The sequence below is a fragment of the Mesoplodon densirostris genome, chromosome 13, assembly GCF_025265405.1.
Source record: "Mesoplodon densirostris isolate mMesDen1 chromosome 13, mMesDen1 primary haplotype, whole genome shotgun sequence".
Taxonomy (NCBI): Eukaryota; Metazoa; Chordata; class Mammalia; order Artiodactyla; family Ziphiidae; genus Mesoplodon; species Mesoplodon densirostris.
In genome coordinates, this window is record NC_082673.1 from 23,375,790 (window position 1) to 23,398,320 (window position 22,531).

The 22,531-nt window shown below is 41.0% G+C and overlaps 1 protein-coding gene across 4 annotated transcripts in view; it reads right to left on the reverse strand.

The window, feature by feature from the left end:
* TPD52 (tumor protein D52) overlaps window positions 1-22,531 on the reverse strand; it is a 116,719-nt gene that overhangs the window by 14,425 nt on the left and 79,763 nt on the right. For 3 of the 4 annotated variants that reach the window (XM_060116114.1, XM_060116113.1, XM_060116112.1), the window contains exons 2-4: window positions 14,161-14,276; window positions 4,069-4,217; window positions 2,381-2,482 (exon numbers count right to left, since the gene is read on the reverse strand). In XM_060116114.1, the coding sequence (XP_059972097.1) occupies window positions 2,381-2,482; window positions 4,069-4,217; window positions 14,161-14,276 (367 nt within the window). Of the gene's footprint in view, window positions 1-1,316; window positions 1,344-2,380; window positions 2,483-4,068; window positions 4,218-14,160; window positions 14,277-22,531 lie in introns of all 4 variants that reach the window. The other variant, XM_060116111.1, reaches the window with a different exon arrangement.

The window sequence follows — 22,531 nt, forward strand, 5'->3', positions numbered from 1 at the left end:
GTTGTTTAGCACCATTTTAAACTTTAAATAGTTCAACACTTAGGGACTTCCCTGGTGGTGCAGTGGATAAGACTCCATGCTCCCAATGCAAAGGACCCAGGTTCAATCCCTGGTCAGGGAACTAGATCCCACATGCATGCCGCAACTAAGAGTTCACATGCCACAACTGAGGAGCCTGTGTGCCGCAACTAAGGATCTGGAGAGCCACAACTAAGGAGCCTGTGAGCTACAACTAAGGAGCCCACCTGCCGCAACTAAGACCCAATACAACCAAATAAATAAATAAATATTTAAAAAAATAGTTCAACACTTAGAGTTTGTTTATCCCCATGATTTACTCTGACTTTCAGGGCTAAATGTCATTAAGAGAGAGCCTCAGCTATAAGTACCTATGTGATTACTTAAGAAGGCACAATGCTAGGCCACAGCAAGTGACTGCTTGAGAAGACAATTCACATTAATAGGAACAGAGATGGAGACTAGTATATTATCCTTCCTGCTTACACTCAAAAGACCTTCCTCCACCTTAGTTTTCTCTGACTACTAATTGGATAATCAGAGAGTCTGTATGGGAGAGAGAGGAGAGGTTTGCTCAATATCACAAAGATTCCTTCTATAAGGCATGGTTTGGGCTGACATCTTTTTAATGTACGTTCTTTTTTGGCCTAATATACTTTATTTTTCCTTTTGCAACCATGAAATGTTCTTGCGTGCATAATTATAGAATACAACCAGTGTAAAGAGATAATAAAATAGTATAAACACTATAAGCTAATAAAACAAGTACTAAAAAGTGCTGAGTCATGGTATATTTTACCTTAGGCATATTTTACTGCAATAGAAAAATTTCAGAGTAACCTGTACAGGACAGAAGACTAACATTGTGAGACAGTACATATGCTGTCTATTACAACTGCATAATGGGACCCAGGTGAAGGAAGATTCCAACATCCTGACAAAGGCACCAAAGAAATTAAAGCATCAAAAAACAAACAAACAAAGTCAGACATTAAAAGGGAGGAATTCTGCATGCCATGGTAAAGCTGCTTCTTTTTACCAAAAAAAAAAAAAAAAAAAGGAAAATGTCAAAATCATTTCCATATCCCTTTGAACCACAGTGTCAAATTATTCTTCTTTTAATGTATCCATTACCCATGGTATACAAGAAACCCTCCCTTGAAAACAGGAATGCACCAGAGAAAAGATATTCCAAAAGGCAAGAAAATTACGTAGTGGACAAACACAACCATCCAATGTGGCATCATAATCTAAGTAAACGAGAGCTAGGCTGCAGCGATGGTTCAAACTCTCCTTACCTAAAGGAATGTGAAAAGGCTTGCAATCTGCAAGAAGCCAGAGTAAGCATTAAAAAAGAAAGGAAGTTCTGGTAAATCTAAAACAATTAAATAACCTACTTTTTAAAAGTTGTGTAAGGTTTTAACTGAATTCTAAAGGGCTACACAATCGAGTCAGCACAGAAAGAAAAGAGAGCACCTAAGAGAAGGATATATAACTGTCAAAAGGGTTTAAGAGAGCTGTGTTTACTACATTGTGTTGAAAATGATAATAGTCCAAATACAATGAGCAAGTCATTTGGTTTTTTTTTGGTACAAAGTATAATACCAATTAGCCAAACTTATTCAACCAACAAAATTCTGGTTGTAAAATCTACTTTCCCCACAAATGGAAAACATAAAGTCATGCAATCTGAAGGAATTTTTTTTTAAACACAAATCTTTCATGCCAACAGAAGCACAGACGATTTAATCCACATTTGTCATTTTCAGCACTATTTTAATCCACATGGTGGGTGGCGCAAGGCATGGGTGGACGCAAAAGCACTGTGAAGTGGTTTTACCAAAATGGCCAGGAAAATTCTGCAGACGCAGTGAAAATATAAATACAAAATAAAAAGCAACAGCTCAAAACAAGATTTGGGTCTCGGCAGGAACATAAATGGTACAAAGCAATGCACAAACGAGCACGTTGTAAGCACGCTATGGGATGAAGATGTACCTCCGGGAAGTGAAGGCAGGACTCGGTGCTCCCGGACTCATCCCCATCAGACACCAGGCTCCGCCCACAACCACAGGTTTGCAAACACATACTTACCCGGTGTGATCAAGAACGACTAAAAGGACAAAATTCACAACCAGAATTTTTCAACAACCTTAAATGTATTCATAAGATGATCAGTTTGAAGGCTATGGCTAAAAGAATTTAGGGAAGCATTTCAGGTCCTGGTTTGAAGGAATGCCCTCCCTCACTCAAACAGAGAGGAATTCAGCATCAGCCAGAACCAGGCAGGAAACAAATGCAACCATGATAACAGATTTTAATTTGCCTCAGCTTAATTAAGCCAGGAAAAATGAGGACGTACTTTACATCTTCCAGCTTTTTGGTGATGACTGATCCAACAGATGAAAAAGCAGCTGAAGCCTTCTGTCCAGCCTGAGATAAGGTTTCAGAGGTCTTCTTGTACCTATATTAATTTATAAAAGAACAAAGCAAAGAAAGTAAGCTAACCTTTCCAGTATCCGTTATTTAGAATTCAGTGACGACTACCTCTTGAGAACTCTCAAAAAAAAAATTTAGAACATCTAAAATTCTTCACGGCCACCAGGTCAGCATCATCACATCATCTTTTACTTAACCATCATTTCAGTTACAACCTTCTGCAGTGCTCTAGGACAGCCAGAAAGATAGAGGCCTATAAAGGCAGGGCCAAAGAAATCCGGGTAAGGGCTAAAAATAGTCATGGAGCCAAGATCAAAATGAGCCATAGTTTGAATGAAATTATATCTCTTTATTTTTTCCCTTTTCCACTTAAGCTAAATAAAACAAAAATGAAATCAGATTCCTCACATGTCTTTCACAACTTTATCTCCTAAAAAGGGGCCAGAAGCAAGGTAGGACCCATGGGTACTTTTTTATTATCCAAATCAATTTTGGGGGGCATAAAGATTTTTTTTTTCAATTTTGCATATCTGTTGAGCTACCAAATAAGGACCAGTGTATTCTCAACGGGGTACGTAAAAGGTACAATACTTCAAATGACTTGAGTGGGATATCTGCTATAGCACAAAGGTATAATTTACCATCTCCCTCCTCCCATCTACACAGGGATTAGTGAAGGGAAAAACTAAAACAAAAACGAGAGAATATGGTACTTGCACAAAAGAGGTTAAGATCCCCACATTGTAGAAAGGAATGCTCAGGCATTTTTACTTACCTCGTCAAGATCGAATACTAAAAACAAAAAAACAACCCAGTTTATGATGATACAAAGAATGGTGTCCTGCATGTCTCCCACTGCCTACTTATATGGGCAGAAAGTGGAGGTGGTCACCCTCGTGCTGTCATGCCAGGATGCAGTCAGCCTCACTGTTGCTGGTCACCAGCACAGCAGATGGGACTGAACAGAGAACACAGTTCGGAGGCTGTCACTACAAGCCTGCTCCTCGTGTCAGGAAACAAAACTGCATCATGACAATGTCGGATCAAAACAGTGTGACCAAAAAGACCAAAAGATTGAGGGGTGGTCCTCTGCCACCAGCATACATCAGAGATGGTGACCTGAGAATCTTATGGTATGTATAGAACAGGGTAAAAAAAAAAAAAAAGACTGGCTCTGTACTGGGCCAGACCTGAGTTCAAATCCTGCCTCCATACTTTGAGAGGTTTGTGACCTCAAAACTTATCTGCTCCTGTTTCCTTATCTAGGGCTATATCACTACCCACTCGACTGGGTTATTCTGAGGATTAAGCGACTCGTGTATGTATCTGGTAAGTCGATATGTAACATTTTTAGAGCTTAGATTTTATTTCTTCAACTCACGTATGAGGCTGGTTTTCTTTCTGTTCCCTAGAACAGTCTGAAAGACTGAAGTTAGAGAAGGGTCAGATACACTTGAGAATGGGGGGACGGGGGGTGGAGCGGGCAGTGCCCTGCACAGTACAGAGAAAAGCTGCAGAAACACCCTCAGTGCCTTTCGATCCAGTCCCCAGACAAAAAGGGCAAAGTGTCCTTTACAGTTTCTAGAACAATGTAGAATCAAGGGAACGTACGCAGATGTGGCTGTCACATCTTGCCACCCTTTGGCAATGTTCTGTTTTAGTTCCTGGAGCGAATTGATCCCTAGTTTCCGCTTGATCTCTGTTAGGTGCTTCTCTTTTGCTGCTAACACTTGGGACAGAGTCTGGATTTCTTCTTCTACCTGTGAGGAACAGGGTTGGGGTAGGTATACAGTCATTCAAAGAGTTAAGATGGTTAGCACAAAACTATACTCAAAATTCTAGTCATTTTAAAACATTTTTGATTCATTTATCTGCCTCTTTAAAAACAACATATGATATGTTGTTACGTAAACCAGTTACATGTTGATCTCTCCTGTAAAGCCGCTTTCCTCTCTTCTCTATATTTCCATTTTGAGTCGTCCCCAGTTACCTCACAGAGGCTGAGGGCTCAAACTTCCACACTGATAATATTCAAAGTATTCTAACAGCCACTCTCCCGACTGCTGGGTCTGCATTTCCAGCTGAACACTGCTGCTTGAATGCCCATAAAAACTCACATTTCTGTATTAAGTCAAACTAATCTCCATCCCCACCAACATACACACAACCATGCCAAATCAAAATCCAACTTTCTTGCATATTTCATATGAGTTTATACTCTAGTATAAACCGGAGCTCACACTGTCAGCCTCCGTACCTGCCAAAGTCACAAGCATAAATAAATCACACTGTCTCCCCCAGAGAGTCCTGCAGAGGTGTGGACCCGCTGATGCTGACTGACCAGCCTCAGCTTGGTGGTTAGAAATGGGCTCCCAACCCAAGGTCAGCCAACCCTCAAGAGGCCACCAGCCAGTCTCATTCAGGAACATAGTTTAAGGGCTTCCCTGGTGGCGCAGTGGTTAAGAATCCACCTGCCAATGCAGGGGACACAGGTTCGAGCCCTGGTCCAGGAAGATCCCACATGCCACGGAGCAACTAAACCCGTGTGCCACAACTACTGAGCCTGTGCTCTAGAGCCCACGAGCCACAACTACTGAAGCCCACACGCCTAGAGCCCGTGCTCCGCAACGAAGAGTAGCCCCTGCTCAACGGAACCAGAGAAAGCCTGCGTGCAGCATCGAAGACCCAATGCAGCCATAAATAAATAAATAAATAAATTTATATATATATTAAAAAAAGAATGTAGTTTGAGAAACTATGATCACACTGAGAGTAGAAGCTTGGATAAAGAAGCCCTGAAGTACAGGTGGGGCTCAGTGAGATTTTGAGATGTTACAGAAGCTTAAATATACTTGAGGAGGCTAAAACTATAAACAGAAGCTATGAAGAAAAAAAAAAAGACAGAGTAGAGGAAAAGCCTAAGCCAGGAAAACAGAGGGAAAGGGCAGACCCACAGAGAGAAACAGACACCTGGTGGAAAAGACTTTTGTCCCAGGAAGTTGAAAAACTGGGTCCCTAAAGTACAGTTGGCCTTCTGTATCCATGGGTTCCACATCCACAGATGCAACTAACTGCAGACTGAAAATATTCGGAAAAAAAAAGTTCCAAAAAAACAAAACCTGAACTTGCCATGTGCCAGCAGCTATCTACATATCATTTACATCATACTTACATAGCATTTACATTGCATTAGGTATTATAAGTAATCGAGAGATGATTTAAAGCATATGGAAGGATGTGCATAGGTTTTATGCAACTACTACACCATTTTATATAAGGGACTTGAGCATCTGTGGATTTTGATATCCACAGGGGTCCTGGGATGAACCCCCTGCAGATAATGAGGGACGACCATACATTCATTAATATTCAGGACCCTTAGAAGAATGCTTCTCTTGGCTTGTGGCAAAGCCATATTCTTAGTCTTGACCTACACAATACTTCTATGAGCTCAAAGACAACATGGCCTGTAAAAACAACAGAGTATTGTTAAGCGAACTGACAGTACTCAACAAAAGGAAAGAAGGATAAATCAAATGTGATGTGGCTGCAGCTGCCAAACGGAAAAAAAAAAAAAAGAATAACATACTCTCAGATGGCCTTAATTAGAATACAGGCCCATAACAAAAATAATCCTCTGTGCTTATGAGACAGGACCACACATATTGTACCCTTTTGGGAAGTCACAGTTTGAGAAGTATATTGACAACGTAGAATATGAGAAGAAAAGGGCAACCGTGATGAATAAGGTTCAAAATCAAGTAAATCAAATGACTTGCCCTAAGTCATCAAACTAATAATGTAGGAACCAGAATTTTAACTCAGGTTTTCTGAGTCTACTTCTCAGTTTACTGGCTAATTCTCATTGCACATGGTTAGCTTTCTAATATTTCTCTTTACCTGAACTCCAAATTTCAGATACTTCAAAGACCAGACTTAAAGGTTAAGTTTTCTACCCCTTGACCCATCCCTGAAGTATTCACTTGCCCTAATGAAAGTTAGAAAGAAAGACCACTGTAAATCTTTCTGAACAGTACATGACCCAGTACATTCCCTGCTTTTTTGTTGTTGATTGTGCTGCTAACATACCTACCTAGCTCAAGGTCAGAACACCATAGCAACAATTCCTTAATTATGGAATAATGAGTGGAAAAGTTACTACAAAGCTATGGTAATTAAGATCATGTTGTAGAACTAAGAGTCCAGAAATACACCTGCACATTTATGGTCAACTGATTTTCAACAAAGGTATTAGGATAAGTCAGTGGAAAAGAGTAGTTTTTTTTCCACAAATGGTGCTGGGACAACTGAATTTCCATATGCAAAAGAATGAGGTTGGATCCCTAAGTCAGACCATACATAAATATTAAGATAGATCAGAAATCTAAATGAAAAAGCTAAAGAGGGGCTTCCCTGGTGGCACAGTGGTTGAGAGTGCTTGCCAATGCAAGGGACACGGGTTCGTGCCCCAGTCCGGGAAGATCCTACATGCCACGGAGAGGCTGGGCCCGTGAGCCATGGCCGCTGAGCCTGCGTGTCCGGAGCCTGTGCTCCGCAACGGAGAGGCCACAACAGTGAGAGGCCCACGTATCGCAAAAAAAAAAAAAACACAAAAACACCTAAGCAATAAAACTACTAGAAGAAAACACAGAGGTAAATCTTAATAACCTTGGATTAGGCAACATCTCTTAGATATGATACCTCAAGCACAAGCAACCAAAGAAAAAATAGATAAATTGACATCCTCAAAATTTAAAACTGATGTGTTTCAAAGGACAGCATCATGAAAGTAAAAAGACAACTAACAGAATGGGGAAAATACTTGCAAATTATATATCTGATAAGGGTCTAGTATGCAAAATACATAAAGAGCACTTACAACTCAATAATAGAAAGGCAAATAATCCAATTAAAATGGACAATGGATTTAAATAGACATTCTGCCAAAGAAGATATATAAATGACCAATAATCATATGAAAAGATGGCCAATACCATTCATTAGTAATTAGAGAAGTGCAAATGAGATACTACTTCACCCCCACTAGGATGGCTATAATCAAAAAGACAAACAATAACAAGTGCTGACAAGGATGTAGAGAAATTGGAACTCTCATACACTGCTGGTGGGAATGTAAAATTGTGCAGTTTGGCAGCAAAACAGTTGGACAGTTCCTCAAAAATTTAAACATGGAGTTATCATATGACCCGGAAATTCCATTCTTAGGTATATAACAAGAGAACTGAAAACATATGTTCAAACAAAAACCTGTACATGAATGTTCACAGTAGCATTATTCATAATAGCCAAAAAGTAGAAACAATCTAAATATCCAACAACTGATGAATGAATAAACAAAATGTGGTATATACCTATACAACAGAATATTATTCAGCCATAAAAAGGAATGAAGCACTGATATGACTGCAACGTGGATGAACCTTGGCAGCATTATACTAAGTGAAAGAAGCCTGTCACAAAAGACCACATGTTGTTTGATTCCATTTATAGGAAATGCCCAGAATAGACAAATCTATAGAAATAGAAAGTAGATTAGTGGTTACCAGGGACTGGGGAGAGGGAGGATTGGGAGTGAACGCTAATGGGAACAGGGTTCCTTTTTGGGGTGATGAAAATGCTCTGGAATTAAGTAGTAGTGATAGTTGTATAACCTTGTGAATATATATAAATCAAGGAACTGTACACTTTAAAAGGATGAATGTGACGGTATGTAAATTATATCTCAAAAAGGAGTAAAAAAAACTAATGTTGTTTATCTCCATTTTATTTAATTTCTACAACTATTTCAAGCAGTGACTCTATAATGTAAAAAAACTGAACATTACCATTTTCTTTAAATGTAAATAATTTTATTATATCTTATTATCATTATTATGATATCATGATTATTATAATAATACTGTGATATCACAATGTCATATATGATATGAGGTAAAGTAATAGTATATCTGCCATATCTCATGGAGTTTTCAGAAAAATAGAATAAACTTCTGATAAAACGTGAATACTATACAAATAAAAGGATAAATGCACATGCATCAGAGTTCATGAAGACCTGGACACAAGACTCAGTGCTGCAGTGCATTACCTTATGACCTTAATCTCTATAATCTTGGATTAGGCAATGGTTTCTGACATGTGACAACTAAAGCACAAGTCACCAAAGGAAAAACAGATAAATTCAACTTCATCAAAATTAGAAACTTCTGTGTGTCAAAGGGTGAACAGAAAGTGAAAAGGAAAACACACAGAATGGGGGAAAACGTTTACATATCATATGTCTGATAACTTCATTTGTTAAATAACATTACATAACCTACTGGGAGAGTTAGACCTATATTAAGTGCTATTACTGTAAGTTAATATTACTGATAATGACATAATTATACTGAGAACAGGCAAGGATTTGGAAAAACTACTCTCTCACATACTATGAGAAATCTTCTGGATAGCATTTTGGCCTTGTTGGTGTACATGGGTATGACTCTGTGACCTTAAAACCCAGTAGACCCAGGGATTCTACTTCTAGGAATTTATTCTAAAGAACTAATTAAAGAGGTGCCTAAAGGATTATATGTAAGTACTTCCATCAAAATACTGTTCATAATAGCAAAAAAGGGAAACAACTAAATGTTTATAAATAATATGTCCATTAACTAAAAATGAGCTTGAAGCAATTAAAAAATGGGCTATGCAGCAATTTAAAATGATGTTTTAGAAGATTATTTACTGGCACAAAATGTTTTTTTGAAATTCAGTTAAGTGAAGAAAAGTTACAGATGTGTATTCTGATGCCTTCATAAAATACTGAAGTACGTTATAGCAATATATACATAGCAAAAAGTCTGGAAATCTGGAAACAGATAATCTAAATCTTTTACACTGTAGGTAATTTTAATTTTCTTTGATTTTTTTTGTTTCTGCACTAAACATAAATAACTTGTGGAAAAAGTATTTTTGTTTTCTCTTTTCAAAATAAGAATATTAGGCATGTACCACATAGTCAATATTTTTAATTCTTACTCTCCTCATAGGGCTTATCACCAATCTGCCTTGCCCATCCTATCCCCACCTAGTTTATAAAATCTGATGTAAAAAAGTGGATTGAACAAACAGATAAGTGAAAAGGAAACAGGAAAATTGAACAACACTATAAACGAACTAGAGCTAACAGACATAAATAGAACACCTCACCCCAAAACAGTAGAATACACCTTCTTCTCAAATGTACATGGAACACTCTCCAGGACAGAGCATACATTAGGCAACAGAACAAGTCTCAATAAATTTAAAATCATACCAAATATCTTTATCAACCATAATGGAATGAAACTAGAAATCAAAAACAAAATGAAAATTGGAAAATTCATAAATTTATCAGAATTAAACAGCACACTCTTAAACCACCAATGAGTCAAAGAAGAAATCACAAAGGAAATTACAAAATACCTTGAGACAAATGAAAACAAACACACAGCATATTAAAACTTATGAGAAGTAGTAGGAGTAGTGCTCAGAGGGAAATTTATAGCTGCAAATGCCTACATTAATAAAGAGGATCTCAAATCAATAACCTAACTCTACACCCTTACAGATCTAGAAAAAGAAGTGTAAACTAAACCCAATCTAACAAAAGGAAGAGAATAATAAAAATTAAATATAAGCAAAATAGAGAATAGAAAAACAATAGCAAAAAATCAATGACGTCAAAGGCTGCTCCTTGAAAAGATCAACAAAATTGACAAAACTTTAGCTAGACTGACAGAGGAAAAAAAAAGGAGAAGATGCAAGTAACTAAAATCAGAAATAAAAGTGGTGACACTACTACCAACCTTATAGAAATAAAAAGGATTATAAGAAAATATTATGAACAATTGTATGCCAACAGACTAGATAACCTAAATGAAATGGATGCAATCCTAGAAATTCACAAATGGTCAAAACTGACCCAAGAAGAAACAGACAATCTAAACAGATCTATAACATGTAAAGCAATTGCACGAATAATCAAAAATCTTCCAACAGGGCTTCCCTGGTGGCACAGTGGTTGAGAGTCTGCCTGCCGATGCAGGGGACACGGGTTCGTGCCCCGGTCCAGGAAGATCCCACGTGCCGCGGAGCGGCTGGGCCCGTGAGCCATGGCCGCTGAGCCTGCACGTCCGGAGCCTGTGCTCCACAACGGGAGAGGCCACAACAGTGAGAGGCCCACATACCACACACACACACACACACACAAATCTTCCAACAAAGAAAGGTCCAAGACCAGAAGGCTTCACTGGTGAATTCTACCAAACAAAGAAGAAATAAGGCCAATTCTTCTCAAATTCTTCTCAAATTCTTCCACAAAGTAGAAGAGAATGGAAAACTTCCTAACTCATTCCAAGAGGCCAGCCATTACTATGATACAAAAGCCAGACAAAGATATCACAAGAAAACTTCAAGTCAATCTCTCCCATGAATATAGATGCAAAAATACTCAGCAAAATACTAGCAAACCAAATCCAGAAGCATATTAAAAGGATTATACACTATGACCTAGAATACATACACCTAGGATAAAGTGGGATTTATCCTAGGAATGCAAGGATGATTCAACATATTGAAATCAATCAATGTAATATACCATATTAATTGAATTAAGATGAATACATGTTCATCTTAATAAGGTGCAGAAAAGCATTTGACAAAACCCAACACCCTTTCATGAAAAAAACACTGAACAAACTAGGAAGAGAAGGGAACTTCCTCAACATGAATAAGTGCATTTATAAAAAAACGAAAGCTATCACCATACTGAATGGGGAAATACTGAAAGCATTTCCCCCAAGATTAGGAACAAGACAGGGATGCCCACTGTCACTGCTGCTATTCAACGTAGCACTGAGGTTTCAGCCAGATCAATAGGGAAGAAAAATAAATAAAGGCATCTAAAATGGAAAGGAAGAGTGAAACGACCTTTAACTGCAGATAACATTATCTTCTATATAGAAAATTCTTAAATAATCCACAAAAAATCTATTAGAGCTAATAAGCAAATTCAGCAAATTGCAGTATACAAGATTAACATGGAAACTTCAGCTGTATTTCTATACAGTAGCAATGAAAAATCTGAAAAGTAAATTAAGAAAATTCCATTTATAATCACATCAAAAAGAATAAAATACTTCAGAATAAGGGTAACTAAGGAATTACAAGATTTGTACACTGAAAACTATAAAACATTGCTAAAAGGAATTAAAGAAGACCTAAACAAATGAAAAAAACACTCCACATTCATGGAGTGTAAGAGTTAATATTGTTAAGGTGGCAATACTCCCCCAAATCAATCCTCAGATTCAATAAAAGCCCTATCAAAATCCCAACGGCATTTTTTGTGGGTAGAAAAGTAGATACTAAATTCATATAGAATTGCAAGAGACCTTAAATAACAATTCTGAAAAAGAAGAAAAAGGTGAAAAAGTCACACTTCTCGATTTCAAAACTTACTACAGAGCTATAGTAATCGAAAGAGTGTGGTACACTCAGAAGGACAGACATATAGATGAATATATCAGAACTGAGAGTCCAGAAAGAAACCTTTACATCTATGTGAAATGATTTTTGACAAGAATGACAAGAGCATTCACTGAGGATAATCTCTCAACAAATGGTGCTAACAAAACTAAAGTCACATGTGAAAGAATGAAGTTGAACCCTACCACAAACCATACACAAAAATTAACTCAAAATGGATCACAGGCTTATATATAAGAGAGAAGTTTTAGAAGAAAACATAGTGTAAATCTTCATGATTTGAGTTTTGGAAATGGATTCTTATATGTAATGCCAAACGGACAAGCAACTAGAGGAAAAATAAACTGGACTTCATCAGACTTTAAAACCTTTGTGCATTACAACACTATGAAGAGGGCTTCTGGTGGCGCAGTGGTTGAGAGTCCGCCTGCCGATGCAGGGGACACGTGTTCGTGCCCTGGTCCGGGAAGATCCCACATGCCGCGGAGTGACTAGGCCCGTGAGCCATGGCCGCTGAGCCTGCGCGTCCGGAGCCTGTGCTCCACAACGGGAGAGGCCACAACAGTGAGAGGCCCGCGTACCGAAAAAAAAAAAAAAAAAACCACTATGAAGAGGGACCTCCCTGGTGGTCCAGTGGCTAAGACTCTGTGCCCCCAATGCAGGGGGCCCAGGTTTGATTCCTGGTCAAGGAACTAGATCCCACATGCTGCAACTAAGAGTTTGCATGATGCAACTAAAGATCCCACATGCCGCAACTAAGACCCAGCGCAGCCAAATAAATAAATATATATATATATATATTTTAAAAAAAGACACTATGAAGAAAGTAAAAGGACAATGTATGGAATGGGAGAAAATGTTTGCAAATTACATTTCTGATCAGGGTCTAGTATCCAGGGTACAGAAAGAGCTCTTACATCTCAACAACAAAAAGACAAATAATGTTTTAAGAACATGGCAGAGGTTTGAATAGACATTTCTCCAAAGAAGGCATATAAACGACTAATAAGCACATGAAAAGATGCTCAATATCATTCGTCATTAGTGAAATACAAATCAAAACCACAATGAGATACCACTTTACACTAAGATGGCTATAGTCAAAAAGACAGAAAATAAAAAACGTTGGCAAGGATGTACAGAAGTTGCTGATGGAGATGTGGAACGGTGTCCTCCCTGCTGTGAAAACAGTCTGGCAGGTCTGAAAAAAAAGTTACACATGGAATTACCATGTGATGAGCAATTCTACTTCTGGGTATATCCCAAAGGAATTAGAAATAGGTATTCGAACAAGTAGTTTTCCACAAATGTTCCTTAGCTCAGTATCTACAATAGTCAAAAGGTGGAAACCACCCAAATGTCCATCAACAGATGAACGGTTAAACAAAATACAGAAGATAAATACAATGGAATATTATTCAGCCACAAAAAAGCAGTGAAGTACCAATACAAGCTCAACAAGGATGAACCTCAGAAACATTATACTAAATGATAAAAGCCAGATACCAAAAGTCACACGATATGTGATTCCATTTAAATGAAATATCCAGAATAGGTAAATCCATAGAGAGAGAAAGCAGATTAATTGTCACCAGGGGCTAAGGAAGGGAAAACTGGGGATGCCAGCTTAGTGAATATGAGATCTCCTTTGGATGTGCTAAAAATGTTTGGAGCTAGATAGAGATGATAATTGCACAGCATTGTGAATATGCTGAATGCCACTGAACTGTACACTTTACAATGGTTGATTTTAAGAAAAAAAAAAGAAGAGAGGGAGGGAGAGAGGAAGGTATGGAAAGAAGGTTCGAAGTACCTCTATCCACAACACTGCCAAGGGGAGAAAAACGTCAGTGAAGCAGCTGAAGAGCCAAGCGCATCGGGGTTAGTGAGGTCACTTAGAAGATATTCACTAGTAGCCCTCATCCATTTCCCACTTCACACCCTACTTCTCAGATCCACTTTACCTGTACATACCTTCCCTCATATAAAAACCAACTGATCTCACACTTCCTCGTCTCCTCTCCCCCCACTCAAGATCTCTAGGAGAGTAAACACATGTTGCTTTCTCTGCCCTGAAACTGAGTCTACGATATTACCATGTGCTTTAGAAAAACAAATGACAATATATTAAGTGCAAAACATGAAGTTCCAGAAGGATTGCGCCTTTACCTTTGCAAGTTCTCTTCTTAGCTCTTCTCTCTCCTCCTCTGATAGGGTCTCAGTGGCACTGATAGTGGCAGCAACATCTTCTCCTTCCTCGGGTACTGGGTCTGTCCTCAGTAGACCTTGTTGGAGATTAAAAAAAAAATAAGTCTGTAAGGTATGAAAGTTAAGTAAAATTCTCCTTTGGGCTCCTCCACTGCCCCAGCCAGAATAAAGCCAATTAGGTTAGAGCCACACCTCATTTTTCTGCACCTTCAAATGATGTGGCTCTCCCAGGAACGAACCAAAAAAAAAAAAGTCTGACCTAACCACTAAAAACCACCAAATGACACCCTACCAAAATATGAATTTAAAAAATACAGCACGCTCTCTGCTTCTGTTCATTTCTCCAGTCACAATATACTTACTGCAAAGCAGAAGAGTTAAGAGGCCAAGGATGGGATCTTCCCAAGACCTTAAATGCTTAACTAGTCAATCAGCATGACTAATAATTCATAGAAACCAAAGGAAGGAGACTGTAAATGTCTTTAGCTTCCTCTACTAATCAGATTCAACTCTTAATAGTCTCAATGAAGAAGTTTCTAAAGAAATTTTATTCCATTTCTTTCCCCTAGTTAGTGGAAGTAGGAGACACCTTCTTGTAGCTTTTTAAAAATATGTATCTCATCCAGATACCCTTTTAAAAGTCCTAAATTATATACTCAGAGAAATGACCAACACCCACATAATATTTCTACCAAAACACTATTTATGACCAATCCTGCCACACCCGTTGCCCTGGAATAGAGCCAATGTCTATTCATCCATCAGGAAGAACTCGGTATTTTCAGAGAGTAGCCAGGAAGGCACCTGCCTCTCGGCAAGTCTCCCCTCTCTTCTGCCCAACCAACCAAGTACAAGACTAAGAGCGTGGGCAGTGAGGCCCCTGAACCTTGGGTGACAAATTTAAGAGGGCACTAAGAAATTATTTTAATATTTGATTGTAATATTTTTTAAAAATCAAAGTTAATTCAAAGAATCCATGGTGAACAAAGTACCAAATTTTTAAATAGACAGGCTCAGTATGGCTGATTTTTCCTTTTGCCTCAGGCTCCAAAGGTGGCTTTTCATAGCACTGTTACTGATCTCGTCTTTATTTAAAACGTTAGTATGTTGTTCATCATGGATTCCTTCCACTTTAATCTTCTTAAAACACTGCATTAACATAATACGCATCTTGATTGCAGGGCTTTTCGATGCCCCCTTAAATGCTACACCTGAGGCGAGGGCTCGCTTGCCTTACCCTGGTCACAGTCCTGCCATCCATTCCCATGCCCCAGCTGTGGGCATTCACAGTTTCCTCTGGCAACAGCTTTTTTGCACAGGGAACCAGGAAAAGGTCTCCTCTTCCTGCTCTTTGCCTCTTTCTGCCAGTGAGCATTCCAGGGATCACACTGTTCCCCACCAGCCCTCACATCCACTTCTGGGAAGGGCTGGTTCCACCACAGTGGCAATGTGGCATCCGCCCAAAGCAGGATGCCGGGTGGTAGATGACAGACTTAAGAGGCAGGCAGAGAGGAAGACCGACAGAGAACAAGCACGCTGTTCCGACAAGCAGCCAGCGCCATGGCAAGCCCAGGAGAAATATACGTATGTACATTGTGTGAAAGGTACAAAGACACTTGCACGTGATCCATTGTATATTAACTGCATAAGAGTAGTTGATAATTACAATAACAATAATTAGTAGCATAACAGTGCCTACCTGAAAGGTGTTTACAGAATTGTTAAAGGCATAAAAGTAATACAAATAAAACGATTCAGAAACCACAAACTAGAGTGGCAAATAGGATCTGCTTCAAGTCCTCTCATGAAAAGACAATACGTGACAGGTACAATCAGTGGATGGAAAGGCTCAATGAATAGCTGCTTCTGCGGGTTCCCTCTAAAATATCTTCAAGCAGATTGCCCGAGTACTGATAGAAATCTCATCATGTCACTCTCCAGCTTAAAATGGTTCCTTTAGTAGCTCCTTGTTGTTTTCAAAGCAACTTCAACCCCGTAGTTGAGCACACAAGCCTCACTGGCCCCATCCCCTGCTATCTGGCACTGGAACCTCTTACTCCAGCTTGAGTCATATCAAACTGCGGACATGGTGCTGTGCTATGTACAGCCAGAAACCACTGAGGAGGGTCCTTGTGCGCTTGCAAATGTATGCCCTATACCGGATTATTCGACAAAGGAGCGTGAGACTGAGGATGGAATACAAGCATACAGGCAGCAATCATAGGAGGCAAGAGAATAAGAACCACCACAGAGTTCATTACAAACATTATTTTATTTTTAATGTTTTGCTCAGACCCTCTCAAGTTCTCCAACTAGGACAGGACCCAACAACACGCAAGGAAACTCAGGTGCTGGGACTTCCCTGGTGGTCCATGGTTAAGAATCCGCCTTCCAATGCAGGGGATGCGGGTTTGATCCCCGGTCAGGGAACTAAGATCCCACATGCCGCAGGGCAACCAAGCCTGCGCGCTCTAGAACCTGCGCACTGCAATGGAGAGCCTGGGTGCCGCAACCAAGACCCGATGCAGCCAAATAAATAAATAAATAAACAAACAAAAAAAAACTCAGGTGCTAAACCATGCCTTAAATAGCAAAGCCTCTTTCACGCTTTTTAATAAACACTGTTTTGCAAATCTACTTATGGGGGAAGATGCAATATCTGATTACTAATAATGCTTTACGTGTAACTGCCCAATTCCAGAAAGAATCTAAGAGGATTCTGATATTAATCAAGAATTTAGTTGAGCTACCAGGGAAAATAAGAATCTCAGAAAAGGGCGTTCTGGGGTTGTCCACAGTTAGCTTCGGGACCTCCAAGATGACCTTGGGATTTTATACTCAGAGTCTAAGAAAGCTAGTAATTACACGTTCTGCTTTTTTCATATTAGCCTGTAGGTGGCAGCAAATTATCAATATTAAAATTTAAAGGCGCGGTTTGTTTTAGGATCATCGACTAGGGAAAAAAAATTGGAAAATTAAGGACATGAAGGAAGAACAGAAACATAGATATCGAAATCACCTGCAAAACCTAACAGTCATGACTTAGGAAAATTATTAATAACCATAGCCGCCACCACAAAGTGCATTCTATTTATATCCAAATCTGAGCTAAGTGGTCCCAATACATTACATCATTTACTTGCAACACTTCTGTGAGACAAGGATCACCATCACCATTTACAGATGAGGAAACTGAAGCTTACAGAGGTTAAGCAACTTGCCCATGGTAACATACCTGAATACATGGTGGAGTTAGGACTCTGAACCTGAATATTTTTATTTGAAAGTAAAACTTCAAATCATTCATTGTACAAAGCACAAATAAAGACAAGAGTAGGGGGCTGAAGGTCAGACTTGGGAGATACCTAGAGGCAATAATAAATAAGACTCTGTAAAAAATGGTAGAGTAGATCAAAAGCAGTCTTAATCATTTCCAACCATATAGTTTCCTCAAACCTTGTTATGTGTTTCTAGGTATTACCCCCCCTTTTTTTTTTTTTTTTTTTGCGGTACGCGGGCCTCTCACTGTTGTGGCCTTTCCCGTTGCGGAGCACAGGCTCCGGATGCGCAGGCTCGGCGGCCATGGCTCACGGACCCAGCCGCTCCGCGGCACATGGGATCTTCCCGGACCGGGGCATGAACCCATGTCCCCTGCAATGGCAGGCGGACTCTCAACCACTGCGCCACCAGGGAAGCCCTATCCCATATCTTATATGTTCAGTAAGAGTAGAATATTTATTGCAGAGGTAGAATCTGGCATGCTGGAAAAAAGATATTAATTTCTCATTCATAACATGAAAGTTGGGACATGGAAATGTATATCAGTATAGATTACTGATAACTAATGAGAACCTATTGTGTAGCACAGGGAACTCTATCTACTCAGTGCTCTGTGGTGACCTAAATGGGAAGGAAATCCAAAAAAGAGGGGATATATATATATACGTATAGCTGATTCACTTTGCTGTACAGTAGAAATCAACACAACATTGTAAAGCAACTACATTCGAATAAAAAGTTTTTAAAATATAGATTACTAAAAACTATAAATAATTCAAAAATTCTTATTTGATCATTAATTTTAATGCTCCTCCTCAGAGTCTGACAGAAATCTATTTTTAAAAGACAGAGAAGAGGGAGAAAATATGACATATTTATTGAGATCTACTATACCAGCCACCGTGAGGGGAGACACATTTATATATTATCTAAAAAAAAGGAAAAAAAGCAAGAATCTTACAACCAGAACCCAATGAGTGAAGCAGTATTTGCAGTATTTATTTCCATTAGGAAACTGAGGTTCTCTGAGATCAGTAATGTGCCCAGAGTCACAGAAATTAAAATGCAGGTCTTTCTGACTCTAAACTCTTCCTCCTTCATGTACACTTTTCATAGAGAAATTCCAAAGAGCAGGGGGAACAAACAGCAGGTCAGAAGGGAAGCTGGAAGCAGAGGGCTTTTCATTCCCTGCAAGTGTGAGAACACGCGGTGTGCCTGGCTTGAAAGTCACAGATACCATTATCGAGCCCAAGTGTCTGCAAATCAGTGATAATTCATTCCATCAGGTTACTAACATTTTAGCCACTTGCTTAATTCTTCTTCTAGTTGTGCAAAGAGATTGCCAGCCTGTCTTCAGTTGCATGCATGGGATCACCCTGAAGAGTTTCATCTGGGGAGGAGAGCCTGGAGCCCACGGACGGGAGAACTGTTGGTTGCCCAGGTGGGAGACCTACTGCCAAGGGAGTGATGGGGATGAACCAGGAGAACGGTGCCCCTTCAGTCCTGAGACACAATTTTTTCTTCTACATTTTACATCTTGGAACTGGAGATCATTGTACAGCCAGCCAGCTAGGCAGTCCTTGTGGCATCGCTGTTTGTCACCTGTAACTGTGCCTCAAAATGTGCAAAAATGGGTGTCAGTGGCTTAGAAAAATCACAGACCTCTCTTTTAAGAAAGGCTGTATCACAGGCGTTTTGTGAGAGCAAGATAAATAAAACAGACATGGATTATTTCTAACTGAAAGGGAATTCAGATAAGTCAGGCGATGCACGTGAAGATGTTTCAGGAAAACTTGAACTGAGCTGACTTTAAAAAGTATTCAGGGCTTCCCTGGTGGCGCAGTGGTTGGGGGTCCACCTGCCGATGCAGGGGACACGGGTTCGTGCCCCGGTCCGGGAGGATCCCACATGCCGCAGAGCGGCTGGGCCCGTGAGCCATGGCCGCTGAGCCTGCGCGTCCGGAGCCTGTGCTCCGCAACGGGAGAGGCCACGGCAGTGAGAGGCCCGTGTACGGCAAAAAAAAAAAAAAAAAAAAAGTATGCAGAGGAGTGTTATGATTAATGTATATGTCTGAATAAATCTGAGAAAATAAGCATAAAATTTTAAGTGACAATTTTACTTAAAATTTGTTTTCACTTAAGCTAATTTTAAGTGAAAACAAAGCATTGTTTTTTACTTTAACTTGCAGCAATTTTTTCCCTGAATGAAATGTAAAATAATGGTACATCTTAAAATCTGTGGTGTCTTTGATGTGATGAAACATGATACTTTGGACGTCAGAGAATTTGTTAGTACTTTGAGGAAAATGAAGTTCTTAGTGTTTTGCTTCAGTGGAAACATGTCTGAGGAGTGAGAACGGTGGGAAAGAACGAGGAAGAATGGGGAAAAGACTTCAGTCTTGAACAGTCTCCAGTTCCAGAAAACAAGGTCCTGACGTCACACCCTTATCTTTTCACCTCAGGACTCACAGCGCCCAAAATAAAGCAAACATTCATAAATATTTCATTTGAACTGACTTATTCACTAAAGATTTGTTCCAACTAAGTTTCTCTTTTCTCTGCTCTCCTCCCATCCCACGCATAGCCATGCATTTGCTACATAGTCCCAAAAATTTCAACCCGGGAAGGAAGTAAAGCTTTTTTGATACATATTTAGAACCTACAATTAAAACTAAGCCACAGGGCTTCCCTGGTGGCGCAGTGGTTGAGAGTCCGCCTGCCGATGCAGGGGACACGGGTTCTTGCCCCGGTCCGGGAGGATCCCACATGCCGTGGAGCGGCTGGGCCCGTGAGCCATGGCCGCTGAGCCTGCGCGTCCGGAGCCTGTGCTCTTCAACGGGAGAGACCACAACAGTGAGAGGCCCGTGTACCACAAAAAAAAAAAAACTAAGCCACGGTTGAGAGTTTGGTGGGTACGTCCCTGCTCAGGTGCGGTGGGTGCAGCCCCTATAGCGGAGCCCTAAACAGTTCTCTCTTCCCTTCAGTTCTTCGGCTTTCACCTTTTTTTTTTTTTTTCTCCCAATCAAGGCCAACTATTTCCCTTCAAGACTTTCTATGATTATCAACTAAAAAACTTTTAACCATTTTCATACACTTTTAGATCTGAAAAGGATTTTGGATCATTTAAACCCAAACACTTCACTGCGTAAAGACAGGAAACACAAGGCAGAGATTTTTAAAACTAGATGCTGTTGTGGGTTGACTTGCGTCTCCCCCCACCCCCGAAAAAAGACACCTTCTACTTCCAACTCCCAGGACCCATACATGTGTCTTTATTTGGAAACCGGGTTGTTGCAGATGTAATCAAGATGATATCATACTGGATTTAGGTGGGCTCTGATCCAGGGGCTGATGTCCTTATAAGTAAAAGGAAGTCTGAACACTGGGACCCGGAGAGAACATCATGTAAAGATCCAGAGCACACAGAGACAGAGGGAGCACGCTGTGTGATGCTGGAGGGCAGAGACTGGCGAGATGCAGCTGCCAGCCAAGGCAAGCCAGGGGTTACCAGCGGGAAGCTAGGAAGAGGCAAGGAAGTATGTCCCTGCGGGTGTCAGAGGGAGCATGGCCCCGCTGTCACCCTGATTTTGGACTTCCAGCCTCCAGAACCGTAAAGATAATAAATTTCTGTTGCTTTAAGCCGCTCGGTCTGGAGCACTTTGTTATGGTAGCCCCAGGGAACTGAGCCCCAGGAAACTGAGCCCCAAACCCCGTTGCCTGTTTAAAAAATAGAAAGGCAGGCAGGGGTTTCCCTGGTGGCGCAGTGGCTGAGAGTCCGCCTGCCGATGCAGGGGACACGGCTCCGTGCCCCGGTCCGGGAGGATCCCACATGCCGTGGAGCGGCTGGACCCGTGAGCCGTGGCCGCTGAGCCTGCGCGTCCAGAGCCTGTGCTCCGCAACGGGAGAGGCCGCAACAGTGAGAGGACCACGTACCGCAAAATAAATAAATAAATAAAAAGGCAATAATCCCACCTAGTTCTCTGGGTTTTTATAAGAATATTTTAAAGGACCATGAAATCAAGGGTGGGCACATACTCAGTGTCCGATAAGGATTTGCTGTTGCACCTTCCCGGGTCCTACAAGTCATCCTGGCGATTTCCTCTCTCCTCCTCCACGAGGCTCACTTGCTCACTTCCCATCACTCTCCAGCCCCTCTCTCAGCATCTGCCCCTCCTCTGCCCCTTCAACTAAGGACAGTCCTCCGTCACGATCTCATTTGACATCTCTAGGTAGCGCAGACCGAATCTCACTCTGAAGTCTCCGGTCCTGATACCTCCCACTGCCCTCCCTGCGTTTTTTCCTATCTCTCTGAGATGTGCCTCCGTCTCCCTCTCCCAAGGAGCCCACTTCACCCTCCACCACCAATCCCACTACTCCTGCCTTAGTCCAGGCTCTTCCCATGTTTTGCTTAGATTCTTGCCCCCAAAGCTCCTTGATGGTCTCGGTCCCCTCCAATCCATTCACCGCCCTGCCACCAGAGGGATCTTTCTAAAACATGACTCTGTCCACCACGGCACTCCTTGCCATACGTCCCTGTATGGCTGTCCACCTCCTAGTAAAGCTCACTGCTCTTTTTTTTTTTGGCTGTGTTGGGTCTTCGTTTTTGTGCCCGGGCTTTCTCTAGTTGCGGCAAGCAGGGGCCACTCTTCATCGCGGTACGCAGGCCTCTCACTGTTGTGGCCTCTCCCGTTGCGGAGCACAGGCTCCAGACGCGCAGGCTCAGTAGCTGTGGCTCACGGGCCTAGCTGCTCCGCGGCATGTGGGATCTTCCCAGACCAGGGCTCGAACCTGTGTGCCCTGCATCGGCAGGCGGACTCCCAACCACTGCGAGACCAGGCCCACCACCCCCCCGCCCCTTTTTTTTTTTTTTTTTTTTTTGCGGTACGCAGGCCTCTCACCGTTGCGGCCTCTCCCGTTGCGGAGCACAGGCTCCAGACGCCCAGGCTCAGCGGCCATGGCTCACGGGCCCAGCCGCTCCGTGGCACGTGGGATCTTCCCAGACCAGGGCTCGAACCCGTGTCCCCTGCATTAGCAGGCAGATTCTCAACCACTGT